General features: G+C 39.6%; 3 protein-coding genes across 5 annotated transcripts; all 3 read right to left on the reverse strand.

Annotated features, from left to right (window-relative positions):
* Positions 1 to 286: 286 nt before the first annotated feature.
* On the reverse strand, positions 287 to 1,920 carry p2ry11 (purinergic receptor P2Y11). Its single transcript, XM_087175957.1, is given in 3 exon segments — positions 287 to 500; positions 503 to 1,446; positions 1,647 to 1,920. Coding segments are annotated over 2 exon segments (933 nt in total). The 5' UTR covers positions 1,404 to 1,446; positions 1,647 to 1,920; the 3' UTR covers positions 287 to 468.
* Positions 1,921 to 3,244: 1,324 nt separating this feature from the next.
* ppan (peter pan homolog) lies at positions 3,245 to 7,256 on the reverse strand. The gene is made up of 12 exons (XM_023413901.2): positions 7,053 to 7,256; positions 6,568 to 6,738; positions 6,229 to 6,330; positions 6,074 to 6,124; positions 5,708 to 5,878; positions 5,420 to 5,496; positions 4,990 to 5,097; positions 4,726 to 4,849; positions 4,558 to 4,636; positions 4,238 to 4,367; positions 3,987 to 4,144; positions 3,245 to 3,885 (listed from the first exon to the last, which is right to left on the reverse strand). Exons 1-12 carry the CDS (start codon positions 7,065 to 7,067, stop codon positions 3,482 to 3,484), a joined length of 1,590 nt encoding a protein of 529 aa, XP_023269669.2. The 5' UTR covers positions 7,068 to 7,256; the 3' UTR covers positions 3,245 to 3,481.
* A 1,576-nt stretch (positions 7,257 to 8,832) lies between these two features.
* LOC111660610 (dehydrogenase/reductase SDR family member 7C-B-like) lies at positions 8,833 to 13,502 on the reverse strand. 3 transcript variants are annotated; one of them, XM_023413970.2, is made up of 7 exons: positions 13,349 to 13,502; positions 11,395 to 11,572; positions 11,162 to 11,274; positions 10,816 to 11,026; positions 10,635 to 10,727; positions 9,766 to 9,921; positions 8,833 to 9,204 (listed from the first exon to the last, which is right to left on the reverse strand). In XM_023413970.2, the coding sequence occupies exons 2-7, from the start codon at positions 11,555 to 11,557 to the stop codon at positions 8,999 to 9,001; spliced, it is 942 nt and encodes a 313-aa protein (XP_023269738.1). In that variant the 5' UTR covers positions 11,558 to 11,572; positions 13,349 to 13,502; the 3' UTR covers positions 8,833 to 8,998. The 3 variants fall into 3 exon arrangements, with proteins under 3 accessions (XP_023269738.1, XP_087032085.1, XP_087032084.1); XM_087175959.1 differs by having other exon boundaries at positions 11,395 to 11,591; positions 13,349 to 13,482; XM_087175958.1 differs by lacking the exon at positions 13,349 to 13,502 and adding an exon at positions 12,345 to 12,425.
* Between the last annotated feature and the right edge of the window lie 1,729 nt (positions 13,503 to 15,231).

The raw sequence follows: 15,231 nt of genomic DNA on the forward strand, positions 1-15,231 counted from the left end.
AATATCAGCTAGACAAAATCTAATTTTATGACCATAATTGTTTTTAGTTTATACAGGGTTCATTAGAATTAAAGTTGTGTTATATCCATTGCTTTAATTTGTTTGTTTCTGTCAAGTAATTAATAAACAGAAAACCTTGTATTATTCCATCGTGGCAGTACCATAAGGCTGCAACCAACAACAATTTTTTGTTTTTCTAATTAAGTATATAAATATCTACAGGATCAGACAGGAAGTTGATCAAGAAGATGATAATCAAATGCGTTTAAAATTGAACTCAGACACATTATAGCAACAAAGACATTTTTATTAGACGTTATGTTACGTAGTTAATAATACAGAACTTTAACTTTTGACAATATCAAAAACAACTCAAATATTTAGAGCAGAAAGAATTTCTGTGTAGATTAAAATTTTTTCAACGAGCAGTAAGGATGTGCTTGACAGAAAAGGTTTCAGACAGTAGCTCTACTTCATCACTACACCACCGTTTCCCCTGGGCTCTTCCCACAACAAGCTACTCTTATACTGTCAAACAAAGCCATGTAAAGGATTGGGTGGATACACATGTTCAGACTTGCCAGTCCCTTGGACACCTGGTACATGTTGTAGGCCCAACAGACAGAGTTTGTTGGATATTTGATTCTCAGATACAGGTGATAGGTCTGAAAGATATGGTAAGGCACAAAGGAAACAGCATATAACACAAGCACTGATGTGACCAGCAGAGCTACCTTGCGTTTCTCCAGCGTGGTTATACTGACATTTCTCCACACCACCCAAATCACCATACAGTAAGAAGTGAAAGTCACCAGAAAGGGAACAAGACATCCAAACACAGACAGAAACATCTTGTAAGTGAAGTGAGGGTTTTCTTCCTCATCAGAGAAGGACAGACACATAGTGTTATTACCGGGCTTAATGGTGGCAAATTTCAACACAGGGCAGGAAATGACTCCCACGATGATCCAGATGATGACACTGATGATTTTGGCATGGGCAGGCTCTATGTAGGATCGGGTGAAGAAGGGACACACGAGGGCCACACATCGGTTTACACTTATCGCCATGATGAAGAAGATGCTCACATACAGGTTGCAGGTGAAAAGAAACTTCTCGATTTTACATGCAGTGACACCAAAAGTCCAATCTTTCTCCATTTTGTAGTAGACAACAAGCAGAGGCAGGGTCAGGACATACAGCAGGTCACTGACGGCCAGGTTACAAGACAGCACAACACCAGTGTGCCAGTTTCTTCTCTCTCTGACCACCAGTAGCCACAGGGCAAACAGGTTTCCCGCCAAGGCCAAGATGAACTCTATTCCAAACAGTGGGGGCAGCAGGGCTATTTGAAACTTCTCACAGACACTGAAATTGTTCACCATCTTGCTTTCAGTAGACATTTAGTTATCAAGCTGCTTTCATACAGTTTGTGCTGTGCAGTATCTGTAAATGGAAGTATGTGAGTTCATTGCACTTCATCTAGATCACATCAGTTTGCACACAAGTTTAAGATCGCTTCATATTTGATTTCTATGGTTACTTTTAAACATAGCCTGTACACTTGTATAATGTTAACTTGTTAGAAAATGTTACATCAAAAAACAAACGTAATTTCATAACTAGAAAATGTTACCTCCACTTACCTAATAGCAGATTTTGCAGTGCACTGTCGTGTGAGAGAAAGAAACTTCAAGTGTTCATTTCCGGTGTGTTATCTGTTCAAAAAGCTTGTCAGAGATTGTCACCTATCAATGTGACCTCAGCTGAGATATGCGAGTGAGATGTGAAGCGCACAAACTCCTTAGTTCCCCTTGCCCACTGCAGTAATTTCGCAATTTGAAGAAGCAGAACTCTGATGACACCAATGTCGTGGATTTGCAAAACAAAGTGGGCATAAATAGCCTACACTTTCAGCGGTTATCATAGGCCAGGCTGCTTGAGACATTGTCAAGTGTGTTCATATGTGAAAGGTCGTAGAATACAAAGGTCGGAAACAGCCGCCACTGTAATGGCTTGAGGTTGTACACCAGGCTATATTTAGGCGCATTACTTCCTCAAAAGTAATGCGTATAGAAGTGAATATGCAGAATACTGAAATACAAAAATTGCACACGTTACTACCACACTTTTGACCGTATATTTACTTTGTATGTGTATGTGTGTGTGTGTGTGTGTGTGTGTGCGCGAAGGCGTGCGAGGATATCTTTATATCGGTGTTTCTGTCTTGGGTTTTCTAACAAACCAGTCTAATCTTTGTAATCTCTTATTTCCATCAATCATGTCAGCTCGCAGCAAAAAAAAAAAAAAAAAAAGTGATTCTTCTGTAAATAACGGAAATATATTTCATGATAATATATTGATATTCACGTAAACACAAATGCTTTGGTTTAATAACAGTACAAGTGATAAAGACTTACATTTTGTGCTTTGTTTGTAGCCTTTAAATCTGGTCAAGCTGCTCAGATCCGCTCCTCTGGATGTTCTTTAGTTGACAAAAGTCAACTAACTTCAATAATTCAATAACATTACCCGTCATTTTATTTTTAACACTATTACCATTGAAATTCTACCATTTCCTGTACCGTTTTAGTTCTCATCTAATTATTTAATACTGGAACCTGTGTTTTTATTGCTACTTAAAACTTAATCCTTCCGTGAAGACACTGCTGAAGAACAGATAAGGAACATTAGCAAGTTACGATCATACTTACCAGGTTCTTACTTTCCCATGTACATCATCTTGAACAATCGACCATCTATAATGAAGGCACTTGTTGACATCACAATAAAAGACACATTAAAGACAAAGATGTGGGTTTGTTGATAAAAACATGTGTACATTAAAATACACATGGATAAAGAACCAAATAATAAAAAAGCTGACCTATATGCAGAAATTTTTTAAAATCTGTTTTGATGATGTGGTTTTTGCTGAGGTCCATACCGCACAGGCATGTTCTCTGACATCTGGTTAATGATTCTTTGGCCAGGACATCCCTGTAGCACCACAACGCCTCATCTATGCTATGTTGTGACACATTTTACTTGGCTATATTGTGATTGATATTTCAATTAATTGTTCAATTCTATTTCGTGGTTCTGGTTAATTACAGATAAACTGTCTTACAGAAAGGAAAGTTATAAATGAAAGAACAAAAGACACCCTGAAATTAGCTTCAATCCCATGAATGAACTGGCTCCCTGAAAAAGAATAAAATCATGCATCAAGTTGACAAGAGAATCTTTATAAGAACAATTTATTAAAACAAGTACATTTTCAATATTTAAATCATAGTGTGAAAAATAAAGAACTTTCTTCTGTACTGATTTTCAGCAACAAACAGTCTCAAAAACAACCATCACCGGTGGCTGACGCCTTCACAGGCTGAGGCACTGATGGCAAATGGATGCTTGCTGCCCTTCTGGTGCTTCAGCGCAATAACACATTCAGTGTCCGAGTCCAGAGAGAAGGGCAAGTTCAACCTTTTCCCTTCCTCTGTTTGAATCCTTGCTTCGCTCCAGCACCTTTCTTGAAGCCCGGCTTGCCTTTCTGACCTTTAGATTTGAATGTTTTGTCCTTATTTTTCTTTCCACCAAATGTTTTTTTCCCTTCAAATTTCTTCTTCCCACCAAATTTATTTTCTCTATCGCCAGGTTTCTTGCCTCTGAATGTCTTTCCTCCAGGATTCATTTTCTTTCCAAATGCTTTCTCCCTGTCCCCGGATTTCTTCCATCCTTTTCCCATTTTGTCTCTGTGCTGTCCTCCTGGACCGTTTCTCTTTGGCGATTTAGTATCACTGTCTTTTCTCGACAGCTTCCTCTTCTTGGCAGGTCCGTGAGACTTTTCTGAGCTCCGCCTCTTCTTGGCACTAGGGAACATGTCTGTACAAAAAGAAAAAAAACAAAAAAACAGTCTTGGTCGACAAATACATTCAAAACAAGATCTGTGGGCTAATGTTTTATAGTTCGCTAGTTTTATTCACCTTCGTCTGGCTCCAGTCCTACAGCTTGTCTGTAGTACTCCACCTCATCATCAGATTCAGCGACAACTTCCTGATCGTCCTGCATGCCGGGATCCTCCACCTCACTGTCCTCTTCAGCTTCAGCATGTTTCCGCTTGATGCCCTCCAGGCTGTTTTTCCTGTTGGGGGGGGGGGAGAGAAATGGTTTACACTTCGACCAAGTGAAACATCTATATGGTGGAGGAGTTCAATCATCTTCAACGCCAGCTTACTTGTGCTCTTCTCGTTTCTCTTTTTTCTGAGCAACATTCCGCGCCTGCTTTTTCCGCCGATCCTCCTTCTCCTTTAACTGAGCCTCCTTCCTGTTCAGGATCTCCTGTATTTCCTCCTCTGTCTTTGAGACTGCAAATGTAGCATACAACAAAACTCCCATTAAAGAGCAGTTTGTGCCAGGTGTAGATAGAGCCAGGTAAGCTCAAGATGTATCAGTAAGCGTTTACTTTTAGAGAGAAATCATAAAAATCATACTCATTTTGTCATCATGTACACCTGAGCAGCAAGTTCAAAGATGACTGAACGCTGAATGACTCACCGAGAGCATGATAAAGGACGTTCCCTTCTCCCATGCCTTCCTGGATCTTCGTCAGCTGCAGAGTCATGCGAGGACCAATCTGAGGAGACCAAGATGCAAACTTCAGCTTCCATCCAAGCAGCATGGAAATATCGTTTTTAAAAGCAACGCTCCCTCTGCAATACTCACCTCGGTCAAACGAACCGCACTCTGTTGGGACGCCATGTTGCCTCTTCCAGAGTAGACCTGCGGCAGCTCGGTGATGTTGTGCTCCCCATCTTGTTCTGCTTCACTTTCTGAGAGGTTCGCCCCTCTGAGAGCGGTTAGAAGAGCACAAAGCGGTTCAGACACAACCCCACATCACACACAGTTCTGCAGATGTTAGCACAGCTACGGACTGGACGTGTGGCGCCCGTCTTCCTCGGGACTATTATACCTTCTCAAGAACCTTACTTCATCAGCAGCTCACTGATGTCCTCAAACTTGCTCATGTTGGGGAACTTCTCCTGCATCAGCTTCTTGACTCCACGGCTCATGCCGACAGGGACGACCTTCAGACTGCTGCAGGTTGGGAACAACATCATTTGGGTCACTTTGACATCTAATCAATAAATTGCAGAAATCTGGTTATCATGTGGAGGCCCATCAGTGCGTTTACTTTGAACATACATCACTGAACAGTCAAGTCGTGATTTGTCATCATCTGAGCCCAACCATCATTACACCCATGTAGAGCGGGGTGATTTGGCCTGAATATCCATTTCTTCAATCTTATAGTTTGGTTTAAAAACTAGGAAATACTGCAACAACAATTCTAATACTTGCAAACACTGAGAAAATAATGATACTTTAACATTTCTGACAAAAAAAAAAATGTACTTACTAATGTCGAAATTCTATCTCCTGAGACGCTGGGTTGTAATTCAGCAGCACACACCTCTTGATGTTGTTGAGGCTTACCTGAGAAAATAAAAATCCACATTGATCACTAGAATTTAGACTTAATTTTCAAAATGCTGAATCGTTCGAGCCTTAAAAAGTCAGAAAGCGTTTACTTTTGACAAATCTTCAGGGGAAGTCAGAAGACTATACTTTCATCATGCCAACAAGGCTTTAAACCTCAGGTCTCTCAAATGACAGTGATGCAACAGTTAGGCTGGCAAAAACATACCTTCTGCACATTAATGGAAGGAAACATGTTTTGGAACATGGTGGCCATGAGTTTTATGTGCATGCCATCAGATCCAAAGTTATTGAGGATGAGTAGTGGATGGTGTGTGAACTGCTGCTCGTGCATCCTGTGCTTCTTCAGAGATGAAACCACATCTTTGATGAGCGAGTACTGAGGAAAGAAAAAAGTTAAGAGTCCTTATAAAAGTGAAAAAAGGTAAGAGCTAAAAACGACTTTGGCAGTTTGGGCACATCAGTGCGTTTACTTTGAAAAACATCACTTGACAGTCAAATATTAAAATATCATCATCTGGGCCCATCTGTCTATTGTACTCATGTTTTATTTCTGAGTTCTTTCAGTATTTACCTTGAGGACTCTGAAATGAAGCATGGGACCTTTGGGAAGTCGAGCAAGTCTCTGAAAGAACAAAAAAATGTGTTGTTATATGGGTAAAGGTACAAGCTTGAGGAGGGAAAAAAGTCCTCCAACAACTGTTTCTTTATGCTCTGCTGTGATCTCACCATGTTGATACTGCTGGTGGTCTTGCTGAAGATCATGAAGTGTGTCACTCCCAGTGGTCCTGCAATGGCCACAAAATCTTTCAGCACATTCTTTTTCTTAACCTGATAGGGGGAAAAAAAAGGAAAAAACAGTTCAGGCACAGTAAGTGTGAAACAACACGAGGCAAAAACACTTTGATACGAGGACATCTCAGGTGAACCTTAATATTATAGTCGAAACATTAAGCATTTATTGCACAACAATGCCACTCAAGTATACAAATCAATCTTTCTCCGTGAAATACAGCACTGTGACGTCTTCCACGACTTGCGGTTGTGTAAACAGGCGGACAGACGGACCTTCAGAGACTCTGCGGTGTAGGGCTCCATGACTCTCCGCACGTCCAGGATCAGCTGACCCACGTTTTTCCCGATCTGACCCCGATGAAAGACGAAGGAGTGGGGGACAGCTCCGTAGATCTGCTCGGCCACATGGTTGGCTGTTGCTCGGGATTTCTTCTGGTTCTTGGTCTGAAGGCAAGACATCCACATATTAATGAATTATCAATATAAACATTTGCGACATCGGGTTAATTCCTGAGTGAGCTTATTTTGTAAAAAAAAAAAAAAAAAAACACAAAAAACCGACATATGCTATACGTTAACTTAGCTAACAAAATAGTCCATTTTAAATGATCGCAACCAGCATTACTAGTGTCATCACATATTTACCACCAAATACAACTTATTAAATGTAAGCTACATTTTCACCTAGGAACAACGATTAAATAGCCTGTTCAGTATTATAAGCTAAGGCTAATCTGTTAGCACAGACCGTTACGTACCTTTGATTTCCCCATGATTCAGCGCGGGTGGACAGAAGGTGAACAAATCAACATTAAATGTTACTACACTATATTATTCTGCAAAGAGAAATAACGTTCATAATGACGGCAAACGTGTGTCTACAACAGCTCAAGTACAGATCCAGCCCGACACCCTGCACATGGTTCTTTCACTGTGTGTCACACTAATATGTCCGTGTTTCTCACATGTCTGGTAGTAGTTCCCAGCTCATCCGGATATACTTTCTTCTTCTTCTTCTTCTTCTTCTTCAATGACGTTTAACGGCAGCTGGCACCCAACTAGTTACATTACTGCCATCTTTCAGAATCTGTGAGCTCCTACAATGTCCGGTCTACTAAATCTTTTCTGACAGTCCTGTTGATGAAGCATCTTTTCCCCTGTTTACTTGAAGCCCACTCCATTATTCCTCATCCGTCCTCCTGTCATCTCCAATCTTTCAGTTTCCTCTATCATACTCTGCCTTTCTGATGTGTATCTATTGCAGTTGGTGAGGAGATGTTCTACAGTTTCTGCTGCCTGATATTTCTCACAGAGAGCGATTAGATCTTTCCCTATCACATGAAGTGTGCTGTGCAGGTTGCTGTGTCCTATTCTTAATCTTGATATTACGACCTCTTCTCTCTCCTTTTAATCAACTTTCCTAATTTCCCTGTCTAAACGGAGGGTCAACAGGAAGGGGATAAACACAAGGCAACAACTTTCCCCGTTGTTTGGCACAGTTACACATTAAAATTTAGTCATACAAACATCATTTAATTTAATTTATTTATGTATTTTACAAATCCCTGCTGTGTGATCAACCATTGTTTAAATTCACAATAGTGGGAGAACCCAAAGTTTCCAATAACACTAAATGCGACATATAACAGTGGATTTTTATGTCATCTATGCCCTGTCAGTCTTAACCCCACTGGTCTGCATTGATACCCCCAGCTGGTTGCATCTCTGCTGTTACTTGTCATCAGAATAACTACCAGACTCCTGTCTCTTTGCATCTTATCACTTATTGTATTCTTTAAATCGTACCTCTGGTCATTTCTATTGAGTTGCATTGGTATTGCTTTCAAATGAATGAACTGTATGTTTATGAATGTTGTGATGATCATTTATTGGTAACTTGAATTTGTGCATAGCTGCTGTTGGACTTTTACTTGCAGTTTACCTTCACCTATCGCTGCAGTTTGGGGATTTTTGCAGCATGTCACATGTCACATTTTGCTTGTTCAGCTCATGTTGTTGTCCTCTGAATTTAAGTGTCAGGGTTGTGTTGTTCAGCATTCAAAACAAGTGTACTAGCTGATCACTTTCTATTTTACTTGTAATTACACCAAATACCAGCGATCATGTGGAAATAAACAGGAATTTACAGGCATGTAAAATAAATTGTTAGCAGTTTTTCATTTAGCATATGTGGATTTGGTGCCAGCATAAACTATTGTTAAAATTACATTAACTAAAAAAAACCAGAACAAACAACCAAAAAAACCCAGCATAGAAATATATGATTAAATAAAATATCTGATTAATGATATTCTTAATATAATGACTTCCACAAATACAAGAACAAATGCAGCATTTTCTTCCTAATTGGAATACTTTTATGCAAATTGTGCACTTTGATGACCACTTTTTTTTTAAGTTTGTTAAACTTTAAAATAAACAGAAAACAAATCTTAGTGATGGAGAAACAATGGAAAAAATAACTATACATCTGAGGTGTCATTACAACTTGTTCAGTAAAGGCCACACTCGACAGGGTTTCAATACAATCTGAGGGGTCACATTTTCAATGTAGCTCAGAAATTTAATGGAAAAACAGGATAAAACATGAATCCACACAAACAACAGGTCATAAATATTACTTAAATCATAAGTATATCCATGTTGTTTCAGTGTACGGCAGCATACTGTGTACAGTACAGTGCTACATCTTCTCCGAGGCAGCGGCGCTCTTCACTCCTGCAGCCATCACAGCGAAGAAAACATTAGGGAAGAAAGATCTGGCGTAGATGGCCACCTTGGGGAGTGAGGGAGCAATTACCACCTCTCTCCTCTTGTTGTTTAAAGTCTTGACGATCTCAGTGGTTGCCTCATCTGGAGAAACGCCGAGGGGCTTCTTAGTGTACAACACTGCAGAGACAGAGGTGAGGGGAGAAATAATAAGGCAAATAATACAGCTGTTATTTATTAACATTATCTCACCCTTAAGCATAACCAGAGTTTACACTTTATATATACAGTATATATGTACTGTATATATCTTTATGATGCCGTCTCATGAAGTATATTTATATGCCCTGCAAGGAAGATGACCCTCAGAATTTGGTGGCACCACAGTGTTAATTTGTATTTCTCATCTCTATATCCTCCTGGCCGACCATTTCAGTTTAATCAGCGATCACAAATTAAATCTAGGGCCTGATGGTCTGTGTGGTCACTTTGTATTTATCCTCTCTGGACCATAAATATTCAAAGCAAAGTATTGAGAATGAGCGTCAAGTCTGTCTGTTAGTTTGTCATGAACCAAAGCATTCGAGGGAAAATTTGGTCCTGATAATGTTGCTGGATCAGAGGGCAAAATCAATCAATCAATCAGACTGGCCTGTAGCTGCAGAGACACTTAATGTTATTGTCTTAATGCTAAATAACGTGAGCTTGTACTGCTGTCGGGTTTCCTCTGATTTCACTCACATGACCAGATGGATTTGGAGGAGGCTGCCTGTGTGTTGTCAGACGCAGAGCGACTGATGAAGGTGTGGTTGATGGTGCTGACGGATATTCCATATTCTTCCACCTCAGCTCTCAGGCAGTCGAAGAAGGCCTGAACCGCATGTTTGGAGGCTGCATCTGAAAAGGTAACACACCTCAATTCCCAACCCCGCACAGGTTTCAAATTTCAGATCTGTCAAGCAAATGCGGCATCTTATACTACAGCCATCCACACCGCATCAAACAGCAGCATAAATACAGTAAACACAAGATCATCACTGACAACATTATTTGCCTGTTGATGTCCTGTTTGGGTGTACATTAGGATTTGTTTTCATTTTTTAAATTTATCACATATGCTACTCTAATCTTTATTGTATGTTTTTGTATTACTGAATTTTCAAGTGTCCAAATAAACCTATAACTCAAGTGTAACAGGCATGGATGGATTACTGAAGGGGCTTATAGGGCGCAGACCCAGAGACCTGAGAGGTCAAAGGGCCCCTTGTCTTCACTTGGGAATTATCCTAGGAAGACACTAAAAATCACCACAAAGAGAAACAAATCAAGCATCATACGTAGGAGGGGTTGGGGGCCCCTGCACTTGTTTGTGCACAGGTGTCCATTATCTGTCCAGGAACAAGAGTAAGAGTCTACAGCAGTGCTTTGAGCTAAATGAACAAACCATGCATGTTTACCATCTTGTTTGGCATGGTAGCATGCTAACAAGCACTTGACACAAAAGTACAGATGAAAATGATGGGGATGTCATTAGTTTGCAGACTTTTGGTCATAAATTATAATTATTATAAAAGTCCCCTGTGTTTCCCTTCATAAACCTTTAAACTCACATGTAGTGCGAAAAGGCACAGCTAGTTTCCCCTGAATGCTGTTGACCAGGAGCAGGTGACCAGTTCTCCTTGAGATCATGGAGGGCAGTACACCTGAGACAGAAAAGCAACAAAAGAAATGTGACGGCACTATCATTCTTCTGCAGCTGGACGTCTGGTCCCATGTGTTTCCATCCTCTACCTTTAGCCAGTGTGACCGGTCCAAAGTAGTTGTTGTCCATCAGTAACTTGTCCATCTCCAGAGACAGACTCTGTGCAGGTGCTTTGACCTTCATGCTGCTGTTGAGGATGAGAACATCAAGGCAGCCGTAACAGTCCAGGATCTCTGCGATCACCTCAGGCATGCTTTCCATATCTCCAAAATCCAGCAGCACCAGCTTAGGAGGAAACGTCTGAGGAGGAGAAACAGTGGTGGTAAGGAGGTCTACGGTGGTGGTAAGTACTTACGTTTACTTAAGTTTTCAGGTATTTTACTTGAGTATTTACTTTTTATGCTCCTTTGTATTTCTACTCCACTACATACTTACTACAGTGGGGTCTGAGGCGTTCGCCAAATTGTCAGCAAGTTCTTCAAGTTTTTCCCAGCTTTTTCCGCAGAGGATCAACCTCGCTCCTCCTTTGTGAAACACACCTGCGCATTCTTCACATCAGCAAATCCAAAAGAAGTTGAAAACAAGACAGAACAACTGTAAAATCAAATTAGGTTCATAGATACAAGATGATTTTTCTTTCGTGAAACAGCAAAGTATGCTTATGTTACCTTTTCCAACCCCAGATAGAGCGTCAGTTATAACCACCACCTTGTTGCGTACTGATGTTTTTGACAACAGACCAATAATGAAATCATAGAGGTAGAAAAATCCAGCTGTCAGCACGACAACACAGGGCACCAGGAGCACAGTGGTGGTCCATGCTGGGTCCATCTCTTGGAAGATATGCTGAGAAAATATTATATTTCTATATTAAAAATGCAAAAGGGAATGTCTTTGTAAATGTTTACATTAAAACATGACAGGAAAAATTCACTATTTTGGGAAATACACTTATTTGCTTTCCAATAATACTCTCATATCTGTCTATGAAGCTACAGCCAGCAGCCGGTCAGATTAGCTTAGCATAAAGATTGCAAACAGAGGGAAAAAGCTAGCCTGGCTTCTACCAGCAATTCTTGAACTCACTAGTTAACAGATTAAATTATATATTAAATATAGGGGGGTGGGGGGGTTGTGCCATTTCTTGGCCATTGTAGTTTTCACACTTAAGTTTTTATACAAATTAAACAAGATAAGACATGATGTTAATTAGTGAGTGTTAGAGGTGCTAACGGAGGCAGGACAGCTGTTCCCCCTGTTTCCAATGTTCATGCTAAGCCAAGCTAACCAGCTGCTTGTGTTAGCTTCATATTTACCGTACAGATGTGACAGTGGTATCAATCTTCTCATCGAGTTTCGCTAAGAAAGCAAATAAGCTAATATTCCTTTAAAAAAAGGATAAACAAAAATCCTATAAACCACCAGTGCTGACGTTACCATCATGAATGTTGTGGTTAGCTATAGGATTTTTGTTGTTAAAGCATGTTTAAGGATGTAAACATACTCTTTAGATGGAAGATGATTTGATTTTTATGCAGGTGAGATGGGATGGGATGTCAAAAACCATTTAAGGATCTAATGAACCATGTGATTTACAAGAAAAAGGAGCATTTCATACCCAGAAGCTCTCCGGCTCTGTAACATTGGGATCCATCTCACCCTCTACAACCATTTTTAAATCTAGCTTTATTATACAACTCTGAAACAAAAACAGACAAGATATCTTTTAACCGTGTTCTTACATATGAAAGCAAAACGAAGAGTAAAGGGTAAATACCACATCATTAATGTCTCTATGTGAGATTTGTGCCAACAAGATACAGTATACTTGGATATTTATATAGCCTACATATAAAATACAGACAGTGTCTCATGAGGTACAAACACATTCACAAATGATAAAACTGAAACAAAGATTTGACTGAAAATCTGCCACTTAATTGGATCAAATATGATTGGTTCATCCTTCCTCAGGCACCCTCTCAGGCTATTTTCTCTAGGTTATTTTGAGCTGCTCATTTTTGGTCTTTTGTATTGTCTGTGCCCAGAGGCTCATTTCCTCATAATCTGTCCATGAACTCATTGCCTTTGAGTTACAGATTATCTTTCATAATCATTTGGCAGAGTCAAACTTTCCTTCACATAGAGCATTGTCTGTCAGAGCCTGCTGGACAGTGCTAGCTTTTGTCATCAGATTATAGATACCAGAGAGACAGAGGACAGTCACATGTTCTCGTTGTGTCCGGCAGGGAATCTGAAGATGAACTTTGGGTTTAGGTTTACCATGCCAAGCACCAGCTGTTTGTCCAAGAGGAGCCTTCTAAATATAAACTGCCCTAGAAAAAGATACTGTATCTCTCACAAAAGCTCAATGTCACAGAGTACTAGTCACATTATTCCACAACAAAGTCGAGACATCCATCAACACAAAGGAAATAACTTCACTTTTTATTTCATGCTGCAACTGTTCAGCACAGAATTAAAGATTAAATCAAAGTGTCAAGATCTTCCAGTTTGTTGCACAGCGTCTCTGCACTTTGCATAAGAACAGCAGTTCATTTCTGACTGACTGAGTCCTCTGACCGCGATATGACAAGAAATGAAGTAGCAGCCAGCACTTACTGCTTCTGAGGCCTCTGCAGGTATCCTGGACTGGGGTTTAATTCCTCTCCTGAGGAGCTGTAGCTGCTCACCTCAGCAGCTCATTCACAGAGCTCCTCCGACATGAGAGCCAGCCGACCCGCCTGCCGCAGCAATACTCTGGGATTTGAGGTCTTTTAATAGCGGCACAGCTGAGTCAGTTATTTTCCATGCATGTTGTCAACATGATATGTTTAGAATGGCAGGTGGAGGATAAGAGAGGTATTTGAATTGGCTGCCGTACAGTTTCCTTTAGGTCAAAGATATTGACTAATAGATTATAGATAATAGAAACAAGCTTTACTGGAATCATGCACTGGCAAAGATGTTTGTATTAGGCGTTGAGTCTTGAGGGTGGGATGTGTGTGACCAAGATGCTCTTTAAAAGAATTCACTTTCAAAAATTGACACAAAATGTGAATTTTTGCTACTTTTCCTGCTTAGTAAATTGATCATCTTTTTGTATTTGTTGGTGGCTGGTGCTCAACAACCAAACATTTTGTGTAATTTGGGCTTCAGGGAATAATAATGAACATTTTTCACTTTTTTCTGACATTTTATAGACAATCAATTGATTATTAACGAAAATAACTGTCAGACTTATTGATGATGAAAATAATTGTCGGTTGCAGCCTCACAGTTCTCCTATGATGGATTAACACTTTGCCTGAGGTTTTCTGTGTGTTAATAACTTGACAAATAAGAAAAATATAAGCAGTTTGAAAAAACACAAATATAAGACAGATGAGCTCAATATAAATCTAGAATTAATTTAGGTCTTAAAACCAGATTTCCACTCAACATGGAGGACGTAGAACCCGTAAGAGTTTATATTGTGTGTCAGTTGAACAAATTTCAAACAAATCTGCGTTTCATCAAATTATTGTCAACCCAAATGATGTGGGGTGAACCTGGAGCATATGGGAGCTCCTGGGTCATTGATCCAGACTTGAGATGCTCCAGTTCCATCTTTGTCCCATAGTCTTTGTGCACAATACTAATACAAGGTAATTAGAAATTGTGGCGTTGTGAATAATAGTAATATAAATAATTTTTTAATAAATAATAAAAAACCTGACTTGTTTTTGCATTTTTTTGTGCATCTTTAATTTCATGTTATTAAAGTTGTGTTCCCTTTATTGTAAGTTTACATTAAATACATTTAAAGTCGTTTCTTTTTAGTGTATGTTAAATATATCAACATAGCTATACAGTATACTGACAAAGTTCACTGTTGTAGGTGTGAGTGAATTAAAGATAATTTACTCGAAAAAGAAGCAGGACACCTGATGAGACCCAGTCACTAGGGTTGTCCGTGGATGTGTGTGTGTGTGTGTGTGTTTGAGAGAGAGAGAGAGCGAGAGAGCGAGAGAGACAGACAGAGAAGAAATTAGAGGCTCGAAAAATCCTGTCTATAAAGTTATAAAAGTTGGAAAGGGTACCCGGATGTTGACATCATCACAATAAAAGCATAAAACGTGTCATTGCTGCAGGTCCTGCATTTCTTGTAGAAGTTTATGCATCAAACCTCATGTAGGCTACTATGCACAAACTACAAAGCTACTATGCAGAAAATTTAGTCTGGTGGGTAATCGGTGTGTGTTTATGTGCAAATTCCTTTCTCTATTCTGCAAGATTTTCAACAGGATCATCATTTTAAGGCATTATACTTATTTATACTTTAATAACCTTTTTACTTGCAGTCTAGTTTTTTATGTAATATTTTTAAACTCCTGTATCATTTCAGTTGGTATGAAGGTCTCAGCACTAGCTTACATCTGTTCATTTTATTTATGTATTTTTTAATTGCTTTTTATCATTGCTGTTTTCTGTTAGTATGATCTGTAACCTCTCTTGTGCAAAGT

The sequence above is a fragment of the Seriola lalandi genome, unplaced genomic scaffold (assembly GCF_002814215.2).
Source record: "Seriola lalandi dorsalis isolate HSWRI2012SDOR001 ecotype SW California unplaced genomic scaffold, Sedor1 jcf7180002054519, whole genome shotgun sequence".
Lineage (NCBI taxonomy): Eukaryota > Metazoa > Chordata > Actinopteri > Carangiformes > Carangidae > Seriola > Seriola lalandi.